The sequence below is a fragment of the Kogia breviceps genome, chromosome 2 (genome assembly GCF_026419965.1).
Source record: "Kogia breviceps isolate mKogBre1 chromosome 2, mKogBre1 haplotype 1, whole genome shotgun sequence".
Classification (NCBI taxonomy): domain Eukaryota; kingdom Metazoa; phylum Chordata; class Mammalia; order Artiodactyla; family Physeteridae; genus Kogia; species Kogia breviceps.
The window spans coordinates 136,112,134-136,130,704 of NC_081311.1; the positions used below are offsets into that span (position 1 = coordinate 136,112,134).

Genomic DNA, 18,571 nt, shown 5'->3' on the forward strand with positions numbered 1-18,571 from the left:
TCATAATTTCTGCAGAGGGTTTGTTTTCCTAAAGCCTTTTTCTGATATAGAGCCATAATTTGTTTGATAAGCCTAACTTCTTTCTGGTTATCCTAGAATTTTAAGTCAGGGTCATTCATAAAATGCGTGGAAGAAATCTTGGTAGCATCTGTACAAATTTAAGTTTACATGGTACTAGTCAATTTAATTTTATCGTGATGCTGAAATACATGATGATACTCTTAAATGCCTTTAATACGAACACTTCTAAAGAAAACTCCATGTGTTTTGCTTATGGTACTAATTTGAGCTAACACAAATTTCTATTAATTGGATGTCATACTTTTTTGCTTCTCACACACACACAAAATGACATTTGGCTTTTATTTAAAGAGAATTCATGCATCCATTGTAGTTTGCAGATATCTTTATTTGCCGGTCATTTTGTTTACTGCATGAGTGTTATAGGAGACTGGTTGAGAAAATCTTGAAGAATGAAAGCGAGTCAGTGATTTCTACAAAAAAACACAAATGCTGAGAGCTTAAGCCCATGAGTAGATCATGAGTCATTAGCATCAAGGCTACCATTGCTTCTAGATAAGATTGTTAACAAAATACTTTAAAAACAATAAGGAAACTAGAAGGAGATGAAAGACAGTACTGTGCTAATTAATTTATTAATGCTAGCTCATTTAATCTCCTCAACATCCCTATGATATGGATGTAAAATGTACCCATTTTACAGATGAGGCATCTGAGGTACAAGACTAAAATGTGCTCAAGTTCTCATAAAGAGTTAGCAGTAGGCCAATTAGAACTCATATTTTTCACGCTCCAAAGCTTGTAGAATAAATTATTGTAGTACATTGCAACCCTAGTCTAGGTTTGCATTTTTACTTAGATGACACAATACTTGCTTAGAAAACTGCATACTTTCCCAAGTCAAGTTCAAAGTTACTGCTTTGAGTAAAATTCCTGAAAAATTACAGGAGTAGTAAGAAGTCCAGTAAGATAGAAAGTGAAAAGGAATGAAAAGAGGCACTGCTATAAAATAAGAGACTGAGGCCAAATGTAAAGGGCCTTACATGCCAAGTTAAGGACTTCAGGTTTTATCCTACCAATGGTTCTCAAATTTTAGTGTGCATCAGAATCCCTTGAAGGACTCGGACCCTATCTCCAGAGTTTCTGATCAACTTGTGTGTTTTGTGATCAACCTGTGGCTAGAAAGGGAGAGGTTAGGACTGACTTAAAGTCTAGCTTGAGAGGCAAGATAGATCATGATGTCACTAAATGTGATAGAGACTGGAGGAAGCTGTAGATTACATGTGGAAACCCCACTGAAGTTTGTTTTGAACTTATTCAACTGTTGTTTAAAGACAACAGATGGAGATGAGCAATGAGGAGCTGTAGGCAGATCTGGAACTTGAATGAAGTCAGGGGTAAAGAAAAAGATTTAAGAGCAACAACACAGAAATGGTTGCTTACACCACAGACATGGATGAAACCGCTTAGGGCTAGAGAATAAGAAAAGTAGATAACCAAGCATCAAAATGTGGGGAAATGTCATTATTTAAGGTTTGTGCATAAAAAATAGTCACTAAAAGAAACAGGGGAAGAAACTCAGAATTCTCAGTGATGTAAAAGAAGAACAAAAATAGAGTGTGGCCTCTGAAACCAAGGGAAGGAAGAATTTTGAGACAGACTATGGTCAACTGTATCAAATGGTTTCCTGACAGAGTAGCTTCAGCTTTTGATGAAAAGGACAACAGTACCATCTATCCCATTAATTTGCTGACTGGTTCCATGGAGCTGGGAACGTGAATTAAGGACCTAAAGGAGAATATGAACATCTTTCAGTAAGTAGAGTGCTATGTAGTATAACACCGTCATCGTCATAAATTACCGTTAGTAGCATATCATACGTGTGGAAACTGAAGTTTAGAAAGCTCCAGCAACTTGCCCTTAGTCACAGAGCCATGACTGAATCAGCACGGAATAGAGTCTTCTGACTTTTTACTCATCAGCCCCCAGTAAGTATTAGGTTTTAAGACCAAAGCCAAAACACTAATAAATGGCTGCTAACTGAAGTCTCAATTTTTCTCTTACCATCTGTAAAACAGGCCTCTGGCTCATCTGAATTTACAGGCTCAGCCTCTGCTTCCTCTCCTTCTCCTGGCACAGGGATATCAACTGTGCTGCACTCAGAGGAAGTCGATCCGTTCAGCCTCTAAAAAGAAATCCACCCGACCAGGGAGTTCATTTAGGGTTCATTCAAATCTTGCATTAAAACCATATTTGATAATCAGAGTCATGCAAAGTGTTATGAAAAAAGATTAACAGTATGATGGCCATAAAAACATATAAACATACATTGAGGTCAGGTCACCTTACAGTGCATCTCTGCTTGATCTTTCTATCTACACATCCTGTGAAAAATACATTTCCTTATCTTTAGTATGCTAACAAGTTATGGACAGAATTAGTCTTAAGGTAATATTTTTATGTAAACTATAACATCTGCAAAGTATTGGCCACATTTTTATTTTGTTTTATGTTTAATATAAATTTGTATACACCAATAATTACTATTTTAGAACAACCAAGACCCTGACAGAAATAATATACAAGTGCCAAATTGCCAACACCTGATAACTGAAAGGTCAGATCTGACAACTGGCAGAAAAAGCTTGTTGGTACTTAAAACTTTTTAAAAGAATAAAATCAGTGTAAAATGAAATCCAAACATATTTTTTCTATTAATGCTTGGATTTGAGAACATGTATCAGGATGATATAGATAGAAGGCCTTTCATTAAAACAAAAAAAGTCAAATACTGTATTGGAATCAAAATGTCAAAGACCATAGCAATTATCTTATCCAATACCACCTATTTCAGTGATAGAATTTCAGGATACAGTAGAAGAGATCATAAATATTATTTATAATGTCAAGAGATAGTGGCTACTAAAGTGAGCACCACATGCAAACTCTGAAACAAAGATTCCACGAAATTGAACATGGCAGACCAACACATGAGAGGAATGAACTCATTGTCATTATGATCATAAAACTGATCATAACACAAATTTTTCCCACCCAGAACTTTGTGATCAAACATGATGTTTACACACATACACATACACAGAAAGTTTTAGATAAAATACATACAGCAATTGTAGCAAAACTGTGTCAAATTTTCCTAATATTATTTTATAAGGGGTAGAGCAGCACATCAATGGAAGAGTTCAATTTTCATTCTCATTTGCTAAACGACATGTGAATATTGAAAACTACTAGTTATTATAGAATGTACTTCTCTTAATAAGATTACAGCTTTACTTGTTTTTTTTTTAAGAATAATTCAAACAAATTTAAGTGCTAAAAATGAGGAAATACTTATTTCATTTAAATTGATTCTTCAATCTATTGATTTGCATTAAGATCATAGGTCCAACCTAAAATATTAACTTTTAGAGAATGACTTTGGAAGCTAAAAGTATACTTTATGGGTACCACATTAAATTCTCAGTGCTATTATTATCACACAGTATTCAATATCAGTTAAAAAAAAGGCATTGATAAGAATTGAACATAAGGAATGATGTAAGCAAAGTGGTTTGTATAACTGAGGTAAAGAATTATGAACACTCTATTAAATTAATACTTCTAATCTACATTGGCATAGAAGTATTATTCCCACATAGTCGAGGAGTTTTAAAATATTATGTTATTAACAGTATCAATATGAAATTTCACTTAAGAAGCAGGTTATTTAAACTGATTGAATTCATCTAAAATTACTTTAAAATAAAGCAAATACAAACTAATTGTAAGACAATATCCTATAAGACTTAAGGTTTTAAAATATATATTACTCCAGGAAACAATGGGGAAACTTATAATTATTAATACATCCTATTGTGCCAATTACCACAAAAACCCATTTTAAGTACCATATCTAAAAGACTACAATTATTTGATGTCCTCAATTCTTGACCTTTCAGTTGCAAGTGAACTGTCACTAGGGAATTGAAGGACAAGGCACTATGATTCTATGGAGATGAGACCAAACATTTCCATGCTGAAAAAAAGTTATTGGCTTGGACTTTGAGGAAAAGCAGTGGGTGAAATAGCTGATAGAATACAAAGCTCCTCCCTGCTATTAGCCAAAATACTGACAACTAGGATATAGTTATAATGATTTTCTCTCACCTTGTAACAACTTTTAAATAAAATGTTTCAAATCTGCAGAACCCTGACGTATGTTAAATTAATGAAAGCATCTTCAGCCTCAACATTTGGTTTTCTCACTCTTTAAAAGAGCATTAACAGGGCTTCCCTGGTGGCGCAGTGGTTGAGAGTCCACCTGCCGATGCAGGGGACGCGGCTTCGTGCCCCAGTCGAGGAAGACCCCACGTGCCACGGAGTGGCTGGGCCGCTGAGCCTGCACGTCTGGAGCCTGTGCTCCGCAACGGGAGAGGCCACAACAGTAAGAGGCCCACGTACCGCAAAAATTCTTTTTTAACAAAGCAGGCTTACCAAGTTAATTTATAAGTAAAAATTAAGATGATTTTATGACGTGTATTCTTGCCAATGAAGCCTTTCCCCCCCCATAACTTTTATGGCAATTTTTTGTCAATTAAATTCGGAGTTTGGCTCGGATTTTACATCATAAATGACAGTTATTCAAAATTATTCCTCATTGGAACAGAAATTATAAAAATATTTAATATGAACTATAATTTCTATCACAAGCCAAATTCAATGTTTAGAATGTTTTTAGGAATTCAATGTTTTCCTGGGAATGCATTAAGTATTCACAAGTAGCTATTTCAGTACTGTATATAATGTTAAATATTTATGGTCATGTCCTAGCTATAATATAGACAGTTTAGTTTTAATCTATTCAGCTTTTAAACTTCATACCTACTAAAGCAGAAGTTTCTTTAACAGGGTTCAAAAAGGATATTTTTAAATAGAAAGGCTAACATCTATTACAAAGGTTTTCTCTTGAAGGTAAATTCTTTTAAATCTCATAGTAGGCATTGCTAGATTGAACTACTGAATCTTCTTTTATTCTTGTTTAGTATACAGTGAAGATCAAGTCAATCATTTGTATCATTTTATATAATTAATTATATGATTATTTTCATTTCCGTATACTCAATCATTTACTATTTAGTTTTCTTGTGATTTTGGAAATGGAAGAATAATTAGACTATACTAAGAGCAGTGAAATAAATACTTCAGTATGAAAAAGTTCCCTTCTGGTTTTATAAATAGGTCATTTTAAAATTTGACGTCGATTTTATTTTTAGTAAAATGTGAAATATACTTTTTGTCTATTACTTCTTTGCTTGTCAACAAAGATAATTTTTAATCTTTGGTGGTCTACATATAAATAGAAATAAATGTAAAAATAGGACCATAAAGGTAGACTCACTAGTATAGTATAGAATAGGAAATATGCTATAGTTAGCATTCCTGCCTTTTTATTAAATAATATGGTATGGACTGTAGGTACTTTCTAATTTTTTTTTCTTTCCTTTAAATAAAACCTATACACTTGGTTCAAAAATTTCAAATGTACAATAGCATGTGATGAAAAATACAAGTCCCCTCCACTCTTGCCCTGATTCTATATCCTTTAGGTAATTACTATACTATATATATATACGTACTTTTTGACATGTCTTTCTATATTCTTCAATGAGCATCCATAAAACACGGAAGTAGTTTTGAAACATCCAACTCTTGATTATAAACTTATGTAGCTATTTCACTACTGAAAATATGATCAAGTTAAACCTTAATTATTCTTCATGGATCTCCTTTTGTCTTGAAGGTGTGTTTTCTACAACACTGCATATAAGTAGAAACTCTGTTAAATATAGGTGTCATATGAAAAATTGCCCTAGGCTGGTCACTTACAAATTTGTTACTGTCATTTCCTGAAATAGGCGATCTCATTGTAAGCCTTTTGATGTTAGTATGGATGGTGGTTAATGCTAGTTGGTCATTTATTTCGAGAGGTATGAAGTAGGATTGTCTAATAACTTGACAATCTGGCACTCAAAATCAAAAACACTATCAACATACAGCAGCACTGTAGAAAACACAGAACTCAACAAAAGCCTTATTCAAAGACGATGGTTGGTGTTGAAAACATCCCAAAGATGTCATGTTTAAAGTACGTGCTATAAGGCTGTTTGCTTCACACAACACAAGAAAGGTATTATTTGAGTAGCAGAGTCTAGAATAGTTATTTCACCTGAACGTCCAAACAAAACAACCCAAAGGACAGCAAGAAGATTGAAAGAAGCAAATCAAAAGGAAGGGATGGGCATATAAGGGCAGAAAAATTATGGGAGACATTAGTGATACACTAAGCTCCACTGTATGTCAATAAACAAGAAAGACTTCTATTAGATTCAAATCAATATCACCCATCTTTTAGTTTTATAGCCTAATTTGACAATTGATACCTATAATGAGGGTTCTGAATCTATAATAAGGAGTAAAATGGTAAAGTTTAGAATAAAGGATCAAAGAACATTTACAGAGGAATTCCACAGATAGCTACTATGCTTTGTGAGAGAAGTCCAATGTTTTTCCAAGTTTACCATTCTATTATGGGATAACTTGAATTTTAAAGCCAAAATATGCTTTCCTCTCCCTTGCCATTGTTAGGCTCTTTTTTTGCCTTCTGAAGAAATGCAAACACTACCCTTTTCAGCCTTTTAAAACTAAAGATTACCTATGGTATTACCATTTGTGGGTCTGTTTGTTTTTTATTTGGAGAGTAATGATACTAGTTTCTTTACATGATTTAGCTTCTGGGCCGCTCAAAGTCCCTCAAATCCTTTTCCGGTCTCTCTGGAATTCTGCTTTCTCTCAAAATTATTTTTAAAAGGCAAATACCATACGCTAACACATATATGGAATCTAAAAAAAAAAAAAGTGGTTAAGAAGAACCTAGGGGCAGGACAGGAATAAAGACGCAGATATAGAGAATGTACTTGAGGACATGGGGAGGGGTAAGGGTAATCTGGGACAAAGTGAAAGAGTGGCATGGACCTATATATACTACCAAGTGTAAAATAGATAGCTAGTGGGAAGCAGCCACATAGCACAGGGAGATCAGCTCGGTGCTTCGCAATGATCTAGAGGGGTGGGATAGGGAGGGTGGGGGGGAGGCGCAAGAGGGAGGGGATATGGGGATATATGTACACATATAGCTGATTCACTTTGTTATACAGCAGCAACTAACACAACATTGTAAAGCAATTATACTCCAATAAAGATGTTTTTAAAAAATCAATGCCCAAAGTTAAAAACTACTCCAGATACACTTCATCAATGGAAAATTGAATATTTTTTTCCTCTCTGTGATCTAGATTTTCATTTCACTTCCATTTAAGTTAGCAGTAAATAGTTTATTAACTAGTTACAGTAAATTCTTTTCTCACATTATGGGCAACTAAAACTCCAGCACTTTTTCATATAAAGGGCAAGAAAATGGAGTTTTTCCTTTCCTAACGTTTTGTTTATTGCTACTAGAGAAGCTGTGTAGGCTTTTGGGGAACAGTTGTTCATTCAGCAGGAAATCTACTTAACAATTCCATCACAGGATCAAATGGTTTATAGTATTAGTTGATGGAGAAATAATGAGGTCAAATCATAGTCACCACCAGGGAAATTCAAAATAAAGCAAATAGTTTACTGAAAGTTCCTAGTTTTCCCAGAATCTTCTACCTAGGGTACTTTCTATTCAATAACAGGACAATTTACAGGACTGAAAGATCAAGATCTTGCATATGAAAACAAACAAACAAATGCAGCAAAGTTTGGCCATTTAAGATCCGACCGGCTATAGCTCAGCCAGATCCTACAGTATCATCAACTTCTTTCTAATGGAAAGGCAAATGGCATTGACCAGTAAGGTCTTGAAAGGTAAAGCAACCACTGGTATTCAAAGGCTTTGTGCACTAACACAGAACTGCTATTTGCAGAGAATAGTTATTTAAATAGCTGGAATACAGTGGGTCAAATCAGAAAGAATACCTTAAAAACTTTAGGAACGAACACTTAAACAGTTCTATTTTTGAGGCCTGCTAGGAAACTCCAAGTAGGTAAATACAGATTGGAACACAAGCAAACATGACAGCAAAATGTGAGGTAAAAGCATATACTCTATGACTCAAGGTCACTAAATATTATTTATAATAAAAAAGGAAATGACAAAAACAAACTACCTGTACATCTGAATGATTTAATGCTATTCCCTAAAATTACCCATAATGAGGAAGGACAAGGAAAAAAATTCCAATTGGAACAATTCCAATTGGAACGATTCCAATAGTTTTTAAATACCTGGGTTTCTAATACTGCAAACACAATGTAAAATAAAATTTGGCACAGATAAAATATATTTTTCCTAACCTTTATGTAGGTAGATTCTGCCAAAGAAAAGTATTGTATTTCAAGTCAATTTTTTACAACTGAATTTTTGTTTATCTGGAGAATGACCACTCCTTAATATGAACCTCATGTTTTCTAACAGTAGTTTGGTTAAAAAAAAAAAAAAGTAATAATAATTTAGGAATTATGCAAACACACACACACACACACACATATATTTCTAGAAAGTTTTCTCAAAAATTGTGTTTTAGCTGTACATATATAGATACTATTGTATATGTGTACATCTTAGGTTCTAGGGGAAGGAAATTTACTGCATTTTGGAATAAAATGGTTCACTAAAATATTGCCTGTAAATCACCATCAATTTGAAACAGAAAGATATGTCTTTTACCTAGGAGCACCTTTAAAATTAACTGCAAGTAAACTACAACAATTATATGTTTCTTTTTAAATTTGAAACTCCTATCATTACTATTCCTAGAGTGTATCAATTTTAGGATAGAGTTTTGCTTTCATCATTGCAAATGGAAAACAATAATACAGACATCCTAACAATGACAGAGAAATTGAAAATATGAACTGCATTAAATATAAAAAGGCAAGATTCTTATTAATGTGGATTTTTTTCCTTCCAAGGAATTTTAGAGTTCATTCATTCAACAGGTTATACTAAAATTAAAACAAAATATTATATCTGAGTAGTATATTTCTTTTATATGTGTTAGCCAGATACAGCAATCCATATTAATCTTTCTAATTTTACGCAAAGTGTTTCATGTCTTATTGACAGGTTTAGTGTTCACTTCATAATATGTTCCATTTAAACCTCTTATCTTTCTTGAGGCTACATGTATATCTATCTCCGCATGAAATATATTCAGTCATCCCTCAGTATCCTGGGAGGTTGGCTGCAGGGCCCCAGCAGATACCAAAATCTGCAAATGCTCAAGTCGCTTATATAAAAAGGTGTAGTATTTGCATATAGCATATGCACATCCTTCCATTTTCCCTTATACTTTAAATCATCTCTAGATTACTCATAATACCTAATACGATGTGAATACTATGTAAATAGTTATAAATAGAATGTAAATGCATGTAAATAGTTGCTGGTATGCAGCAAATTCATGTTGTGGTTTTTGGAACTTTCTGGAATTTTTTTCCCCGAATATTTTCAATCCCGATTAGTTGAAACTGCTCATGCAGGACACATGGATACAGAGGGCCAAATGTACACAATCAGAAACTTATTCTCATCAGTGTGTAAATCTGCTTCTGGAATCAAATTAATCATTTCAGGCATTTACAACTCATTCCTTCATAGGCAGAGCCCAGTTAGCAGTAAATAGTTTATTTACTAGTTACAGTAAATTCTTTTCTTCGATACATTTTAATGTATCAATTAAATTCTTTTAATTGATACATTTTATATACTGCCAAATAAAAATCAAATATTACTGAATTAATTAAAGAAATAAAGTCCTAGTTATCATTGTGCTTAAAATAATTTCAAAACATACTCAAAGTCTGGCCTCGAAGCTGGGTACTTTGGCTCTGTCTCCAACTTTCTACATGTGTACTCAGAAACTATATGAGTCTCAATTTCCTTACCTGTGAATACACGACTAACACTAGAAAGGTCCTTTCCTGTTACAAGAATTTTATGTTTATGCCTGAAATATTTCTCCCACAAAAATTATTTCTTGAGTTTTAATTTACTGAAATTGAATGTGACAATTTTTAGCTTTTCCCCAGCTTTACTGAGATGTAATTGACATACATCATTGTGTAAGTTTAAGGTAAAAATGTGATAATTAGATACATGTATATATTGTGAAATGTTACCACAATAAGGTTAGTTAATACATCCTTCACCTCACGTAATTACCATTTCCTTGTTGTTATTATGGTGAGAATATTAAAACTCTACTCTCATTGCAATAAACCTAACAATTTAGTATGACATACATCTATACATATACAGGTGACCCTTGAACATCATGGGGGTCAGGGCATGACCCTCCGTGAGGTCTAAAAACTGATTATAACTCGTAGTCAGCCCTCTGCACCCACTGTTCCTCTGCATCCTCTGTTCCACATCTGTGGATTCAACCAACCACAGATCATGTAGTACTGTATTCTTTACTACTGAAAAAATCCCAGTATTAGTGGAACCACGCAGTTCAAACCCCTGTTGTTCAAGGGTCAACTGTATAGCTTAAATTAGGAGGGGAAGTTGATAGAGGTTTTTAAATTAAATGCTGCTTCAGTGGCTTCTGTTACATAATAACTTTTATAATCCAGCCAATAAAATTTATAGATCATGCACTTGAAATCACCTAAGGACATGAGAGATGTATCAAGGAATTAAGCAAGAGAGTAACAAAAAACGATGGAATTGCCCCAGTGACATGCTGTGATGTCAATTTATCTATGGAAAAATTGTATATGTTTTAACTTTCTTGCAATGGGTCAGGCAGAGAGATTTTGTAGCTGAACAGCATGCATGACACTGAAAAAAAATATCATATACATATGTATGATTTTTTTTTTTAGGTAACCTGTGTAAAAGTGGTCACATATGTCTGTGCCTGGTTAAAAGCACAGAGCTGCATCCTTGATGGATCCAGTTTGTTTTTACCCCTGTGAGAAGTAAGAAGGTCAGGTACTGAAGTCTGTAAATGCAGCATGATGGAACAGTTTAATCAACTGATTTGAAATGTTTAAAGTCACATACCTGTAAGTAGAAATTAGTTATATTTGACAATGCATGCTATATGCTCAATGCAAAGCAATATATTTGAAACACAGTAATAAGATTAAATATCATTCAACATAGGTTTAGAAATAATGAACTAAACAGTTATATAGTTCTGTTATTTAAGAGATGAATTTAAACACTATTGATATAACGTGCGACGGCAATCTTTTGCATTCTGCTTGCTCTTCATAACAAACATTTTAAAATAAGTGATCCTCAATATTGGAGTGAGGTGAGAGTTGAGAGTATGTGGTTTTTGAAGCATATTCTAAAATTAGCATTTCTTGATTTACTTTTAAGTTTGACATTTCAAACAGCATTACAGGAAAGGAATGTTTTCAAATTTATCAAAATATAAAAATTAAGAAACATTGATTTAAATGTCAGACCAAAATTTCACTGTTTTTACAGACAAAAGAACAAATCCAATAAAGATGAAAATAATTTCAAATAGTTTGGAACCAATCTGCAAAAAAGAAATTATCTAAGTAAAATTCTGTAGGGGTACTTTGTTTTGTTTTTGCAAGAATCTACGCATGAAAGATAGGATCAAATGTCAGCTTCCCCCAAAGGTATAATTGAAACTAATCCCCAAATCAAATGCATTTCTGGAGAAGATTATTATATTTTCTAAAATGCAGTAAAGAGAAGAAATCTAAACTGCCTGCAACTGCCTCTTTGTGGAAAAAACTTTATAAAAAATCTAAGGAGAGACAGACCTAATAACAATGTAATTAAAACCACCGTATATTAAAAATAAATAAAATATTTAACCTTGATGACTACAAATATTTAAACAACTTTTTATAAAATCAATAAAAGGAATGAATTTAATAACAAGTAAGCACATTTAAGTTTCTCCAAAGATGATGGCTTTCAAAAATTGAATAATGAATAGATGAATAGGTGGATGGATAAATGAATGAGTGAATCAGATGAACAACATGAATGTTTGTTCCTCTGCCTGGGATTTCCTTCTCCACCACATTCACACAATGAAATGATCTCCATCCTTTAGGGTCTAGGTTAGGCGCCACGACCTGATATAATCCCTTACTTAATACATCCTCAATGGACTGGTTTATTATTCTCTTATGGGCTGTACTTTGCTCTGCTCTGTTATATTATCAAAGTAAACTATAAGCTAATAAATTAACATTAAGGAGGATTAGACACTGAACACGAATCAGCAAATGCACAACACCATTAGAACAGAAAATCTGATCCTGAATTGCAACATTACAGAGATATAACAGAAAATAATTATATTCCTATCCACTCTCTTGTCTTTCTAAGATACGTATTATGGTGGTTAAAGCTTGGAGCTCAAATTTTAAAAGACCCCTAGAAACATCAGTGACTAACCAGCATCATTTCTTAATCTTTTAGCATCTTAGTCATCTGTAAATATAGATTCATATTATCCACTTTCCTGGGTTGTTTTAAGGAAGAAAGTTATAGAGCTTATATGAAAGTGGCTAATGTATACATTTTTTCCTTGGTCTCTTCGGTGCTTTCTCGTGTCCACTTCTCAAGTGCTGAGTTGATCACCTGTCCTCTTCCTTTCTGCGGTCCCTGTACTGCAGTGGATGCTGTGGTGCACTGCCCCAGTCCCCCTTTCAGACAAGCCACTCATTCTTCCACCTGTTAGGAGTGTTGGCAGCTGAAGGCTCACAGCTAAGCCCCTCTCTGGGAATTGAAATACAGAAGGAAGCTGCCTTACTCATGGTTACATCCCCTCCCCTGGCCTGGAAGAATGGAGGGAGAGCCTGTATCCAGTGACGGACTGGTGTGGAGCACACAAAGTCCTGACCCCTTGCTTTGACTTGGGACTACTCCAAAGGGTCATTCCAGTGCCAGAGGTGCCTACAGGGTCAGCTGAGGCCTCTGCTGCAACTGCAGAGCATTTCAGCTTCTCCCTCTGTGCAATCATCTCGCTTCCCTCACTTCTTACAGGTGTTAGGTGCTGAACCTGAGAACACTACTCAGAGTTGGTTTCCCAGGGAACCTGACCTCAAAATTCACATACAAAATTCCAACCTGTCTACAACTCTGACTTATCTTCTTAAAACCTCCAAATACCTACTGCTCACCACCACTTAGCTATCCTGCACATAGCTCACAATCAAGATGTCCCCCAATTAAACTCTGTCTCTATCTTACCCCCCAAGTTTTCTTCCCTCCCCCCACCCCGTATATTTTTAATAGCATCAATATCCATCCAGTCGTCTAAGCCAAAACTTTTGATTATGCATTCATTTGTATCTCCCAAAAAAGATATGTTGAAGTCCTAATGCCTGGTACCTCTGAATATGACCTTATGTGGAAATAGGGTCTTTGCAGATGTAGTCAAATTGAGAGGAATTCACTAGGGTGGGCCCTAATCTAACATCATTAGTGTCTTTATAAAATGAAAAGACAGAGACAGATAGGGAGAACTCCATGCGACAACAGAAGCAAAGATCAGAGTGTTGCAGCTGATACACATGGGAGGCCAAGGATGAAGTGCCACCACCAGAAGCTAGGAAAAAGCGAGGTAGGATCCTCTCTAGAGCCTGCAGAGAGCATGGCCCTGCCTACACTTCCATGTCAGACTTACAGCCTCTAGAACTATCTAAGAATACAGTTCTGTTGTATAAAGTCCCAAGTTTGTGATACTCTGTTATGACAGCCACAGGAAATGAATATACCCTATGAAACAGCTCACAACTCACATATCCAGACCCTGAGCCCTTATTTTTTAACTTGCAGTGTCTTACCATTTTCCCACACACCACCATCACTCCCTTAGATTGAGCCCTCATCAAGTGTGCTTCGGATGGCTGCAATAGCCTTTCATCCTCTTCCCTTTATTACACTCCCACCCAAACTTTCTTTAAAAGTAGAGGTTTGCTAACAACAAAGTATAACAAAACAAGACAAAGTTTCCTCTTTCTGTTAAATAAAAAGAAACCTATTTCAATCTCTTGCCCATGGTAGTCAAGGCATTTACTATCTGGCTCCAATTTACCTCTGTCACTTACTACTTTCCAGCAGGTCAACCTCATGTGTATTTAATGGGCTTTTGTGCATCTGGATGCTTCCACATGCTGGACCCATTACATCTACCAGAAGGGTGTCTCTGTCTCTCTCCATCTCTGTCTCCCTCCTTTCCTCCCCCTCTCCTCCCGCTCCCTCTCTTTCATTCTATGTTTCCTGATGAATTCTCTTTTTACCATGAAATTCGCGTCAAGTGCCATCTCTACTCTGAAGTATTCCAGTTTATTTTCAAGATTATTAACCATATCTTTATCCTGCTTCAATTTTTCTAAAAATCTGTTTTAATTCTTTTTTATATGTTTAATTATAATTTCTGATTTCCATACGTGTTTCTCCTCAAAGGCAGGGACCTTGCTTCACTCTTTATCACTTAAGACAGTGCCAGAGAGCAAGAAGACCCTGAGCCTATGTCTACTGAGGAAATGAGTACACCGATGACATCTTTCTAGTGTCCAGCAGGCATAAGGCAAAAAACAGGTGCTTAGGAAATGTGAGTTGAAAAAATGAATAGCCACAGTTTACTGAATATGTACTCATGTATTCCTTCACAATTTTTTTCTCTCACAATGATCAAAGTGAAGGGACTTTGTTTCCTTTAAGAAAAAAATTTTGCATAACTGTGTTTGCAGTGTTTTAAATGACACTCTGTTGAAGGTGAGAAGTTTAATTATGTAAAATTTGAAGGTTTCATTGGTTTCCTTTCTTCAAGGACCTCAGCTAGCTCCATCACAACTTGGAGACAATGTTTCAAAACACTAAAGAACTACTGAGTAAAGCTGAGTAAAGTTTCTGTATTTGACTGGAGGAGGAATGAATAGGGGATCTTTCTGTGCAGAAAATTTTACACAGGATGTTTTCCTTTCTGCTGAATACACAACAGGAGCAAATTCACTTAAGCCAGCCTTGATAATAGATACATTTGTCAAAAGAGCAGTAAAGAAGATTTGGGGTATTAGATTCACAGCTAGTAGCTTCTCTGAAACCTGTCAGAGTTTAACCACTCCAAAATTACATGAGGCTGCTATGTTTTAAAATATTTGGAGAAGTAAACTGGATAAATTTAACGTTTTTCCCCCAAATTTACATACACTTTCAAATCAACGTCACAATTCTGTAAAATGGCTCTTTTTTAAATCTTTAAAGCAAAGAAATAAGTAATCTGTAATAACTGAAAACAAAGGGTCTCTAACTCTCCAAGAAAGAGCTCTCCATTTAAAACAATTTATTAATTTAGTTTTTTAGAACTTTCAATTTTGAGATTTGGCATGATTTAAAAAAGAAAAAAAACTACACTTCTTAAGAATTTAGTTAAGCCAGATACCAATCACATTGAATTACTGCAGCTGTGTGAAAAAAAAAATTTTTTTTTTTCTCTAAGCAGCTGTTAGCACAGTGCCTGGAGCATAGTAGATCTCAATAGATATCTATTGAATGAATGGATGCGTTTCATGCTTCATTTGAGGCTCATAATAATGAAGCAATTCATTGTTAATGGTGAAAATCTGCAGTGTGTTAATGTTTGCCTAGGGCTTAAAGGGCTGCCTCAGGTGGAGGCTGATTCTGAGAGAGGCCATCAGTTTAGAGTGTATTCTGAGAAGCAGTGACAGGAGTCTTACTCTCATGGGTCCCCTTGAGATGACAGTATATCTTTCTCGATTCTGAGACAGACTCTATCTTCTGAGAAATGCTGATGCTCTATTGCCAATTATTACCTCAAAACTCTTTAAGATACTTTACTCAACACCTTATTTGAACTCATCTCTTTGGTCATTTGCTGGTAAGGTGTTTGATTACAAAATATTCTGACTTCAATCTGGAGTGTATATCTAACTGTCTATCAGAACACAGAAACCTGCCTATATGAGAGCTAACAATAGAAGAGGACAGAAAGTCTCCATAAAATACAATGGGAAAAAAAGTATACTAGGACATGAAAGAGAGGGTGGATTTGTTTTCTTGGATGGGGAAAGGGAAAGAGGGAAAGCTGTCAAAGGTCAAAGATATTCTTTCCCCCTGTTCAAAATGCAGATTCTTAAACAGGTAAAAGTGGAAAATACCCCAGCCCCTGAATAAAGAAAATGATTTCTCAGAAACCTGCATCAAAATAAACCAGGGATGAATTTAGGTTCATTTCCTATGCAAACTCAATCCAGCACAGTGGCCCCTGGGAACCCTGCTGGTAAGGATTCTGAGGTTGCATCCAGACTCAGGAAGAGAGAGTTTGGAGGATATAGACCAGAACAGGCATTTGTAACAAGCTCCTATGTTTGTCTTTACACACTAAAATTTAACTTGTAGCAAATAGCTACTTACAGTGTGTACATGACTACTAATCATACCCATGATAATTGTTAATTGGGCACTTATTTTCCAACAGCCACTTGTTTATCTAAATCATTCAATCTTTATTACAATTCTATGTTGCATACAAGTAAACTAGAAAAAAAACAGGTTTTTTAAAATTGTTCAAAATCATGAAGTTATTAGCAAATATTAAATACAGGATCTAAGGCAAGTAGTCTATCTCCAGAGGATGCATTCTTCATCATACTCCAAGGTAGTGCTTAAGACTTAAATAACTTACATATATTCAATTGGGCATTCTTTTCCATTGGATAATCATGATTTGCCTCTTTGGGCAAGGTTCATCAAGAACATGGAATCATTATTTCAAAGATATCTGAGGCATGAAAAATAAGAAAGTTACATAGGAGTTAAAAAATTGGAAACTCAAGTAAGAGCTGAAGATTAGGGGAATTAGAGCAGGCAGGTTAGCCTGGAAGGGCGTTAGAAACACTTTAGGTGAATAAGGAAATCTGCATTTTTTTAGTGGTCCAAATTGAAAAATAAAACCAACAAGTCAGGGGCTTCCCTGGTGGCGCAGTGGTTGAGAATCCGCCTGCCGATGCAGGAGACACGGGTTCGTACCCTGGTCCGGGAGGATCCCACATGCCGCGGAGCAACTAAGCCCGTGAGCCATGGCCGCTGAGCCTGTGCGTCCGGAGCCTGTGCTCCGCAACGGGAGAGGCCACAACAGTGAGAGGCCCGCATACCGCAAAAAAAAAAAAAAAAAACCAACAAGTCATAACTAGGAACATTTAAATCTCAAGATACTGGAGAGAAAGGCTCTAGACACAGGGTGTCACAGTTGGCAACAGCTTAATATTATCTAACAAATTTCCTGTAGAGCTTGAAATTTCATTACTTCTCAAGTCCAGTATATAGTCAAGTAGGTTTGAATGTACTCAAGATGATACATTTTGAGAAATGCCATGGAAAATGTCTTATGAAGAAGGATAAACTTTCAAAATCCATAATTTAAAATCTGAACTTTTAGAGACTAATAATGATGATGAATTCAATAATAAACACAAATACCTAACACTTTTTTAGGGCTTACCAACTCAAATACTGTGCTAAATGATTTAAAGAGACTAGCTTATGTATTCCTTATTATAACCTATGAGGTAGTCTCAAGCTCCTGAATATTATACCATGTAAACCACATATATGAAATAGAAAAAGTGTATTTTTTCTCATGTAGTTATGACTATAATGTCATAAAAAACCCAATGATAATTAAGAATATTAAAATGTTACCATCAAATGGTCTTTGGTTAACAGTTTAAATGCACTAAATTTCATGCTTTTTAGGAAGGATTTATAGGCTAGGTGGCAGAGTAATTTTATGGATGGTTAAAATAGTCTATTTCAGTAACCAAATAGTTTATAGACTAAATCATTAATTATAAAAGACTGCTGGATACTATGACATCACAAACTTCCTCTGGATACTACAGGGTATGTAAATTCTTCAGAAGCATGTCTCAGTATCCCGGGGGAGACAAACTGGGTATTAACCCCAATAGGAATGTGGGTTTTATCCCTGAAATAGACAAAGACAGGAGAAGGAAGGTAGACTTCTGAATAACAAGACTGGGATTCTTGTCTTGGCTCTGCCTTGAACCAGCTTTATAACTATAGATAAAGTTGCTTCCTCTTAATGGCTTTCTCAGTTAGGAAATGAGGTGCTAAATGGGGCAGGTCTATCATAGTCCCCTTACAATGTTATAATTCAACATATTTTTGCCAGCGACTAAGGAGATCCATGTAGGGATAGCCACAGGCTTTGAGCAAAGAAAAAACAACCAGGTAAGAAATGATTCCTCCCAAATATTAAGATGAAAGCAGTATTTGGTAAACTCAATCAAGCTACCAAAGTGCTTTAACACCCAGAATCTCAAGCTTATTCAGAAAGTCTGCCAGGCAGTTAGGGTTTTACAACTCTAATCTTTGTAGGCAGAAAAATGGGTAATTGAATTAGTTTTCATTTGCACATGAGACTAGACCCAGATTACTGTTCCTGAG

General features: G+C 35.2%; 1 protein-coding gene and 1 long non-coding RNA gene across 2 annotated transcripts in view; one reads left to right on the forward strand and one right to left on the reverse strand.

Annotated features, from left to right (window-relative positions):
• Window positions 1-18,571, forward strand: part of LOC136793597 (uncharacterized) — a 94,249-nt gene that overhangs the window by 55,455 nt on the left and 20,223 nt on the right. The window contains exon 3 of the long non-coding RNA XR_010839126.1: window positions 10,960-11,142. This is a non-coding gene — a long non-coding RNA (uncharacterized lncRNA). The remainder of the gene's footprint in view (window positions 1-10,959; window positions 11,143-18,571) is intronic.
• SCN9A (sodium voltage-gated channel alpha subunit 9) overlaps window positions 1-18,571 on the reverse strand; it is a 147,464-nt gene that overhangs the window by 35,701 nt on the left and 93,192 nt on the right. The window contains exon 18 of the mRNA XM_059052237.2: window positions 2,086-2,206. Within this exon, the coding sequence (XP_058908220.1) occupies window positions 2,086-2,206 (121 nt within the window). The remainder of the gene's footprint in view (window positions 1-2,085; window positions 2,207-18,571) is intronic.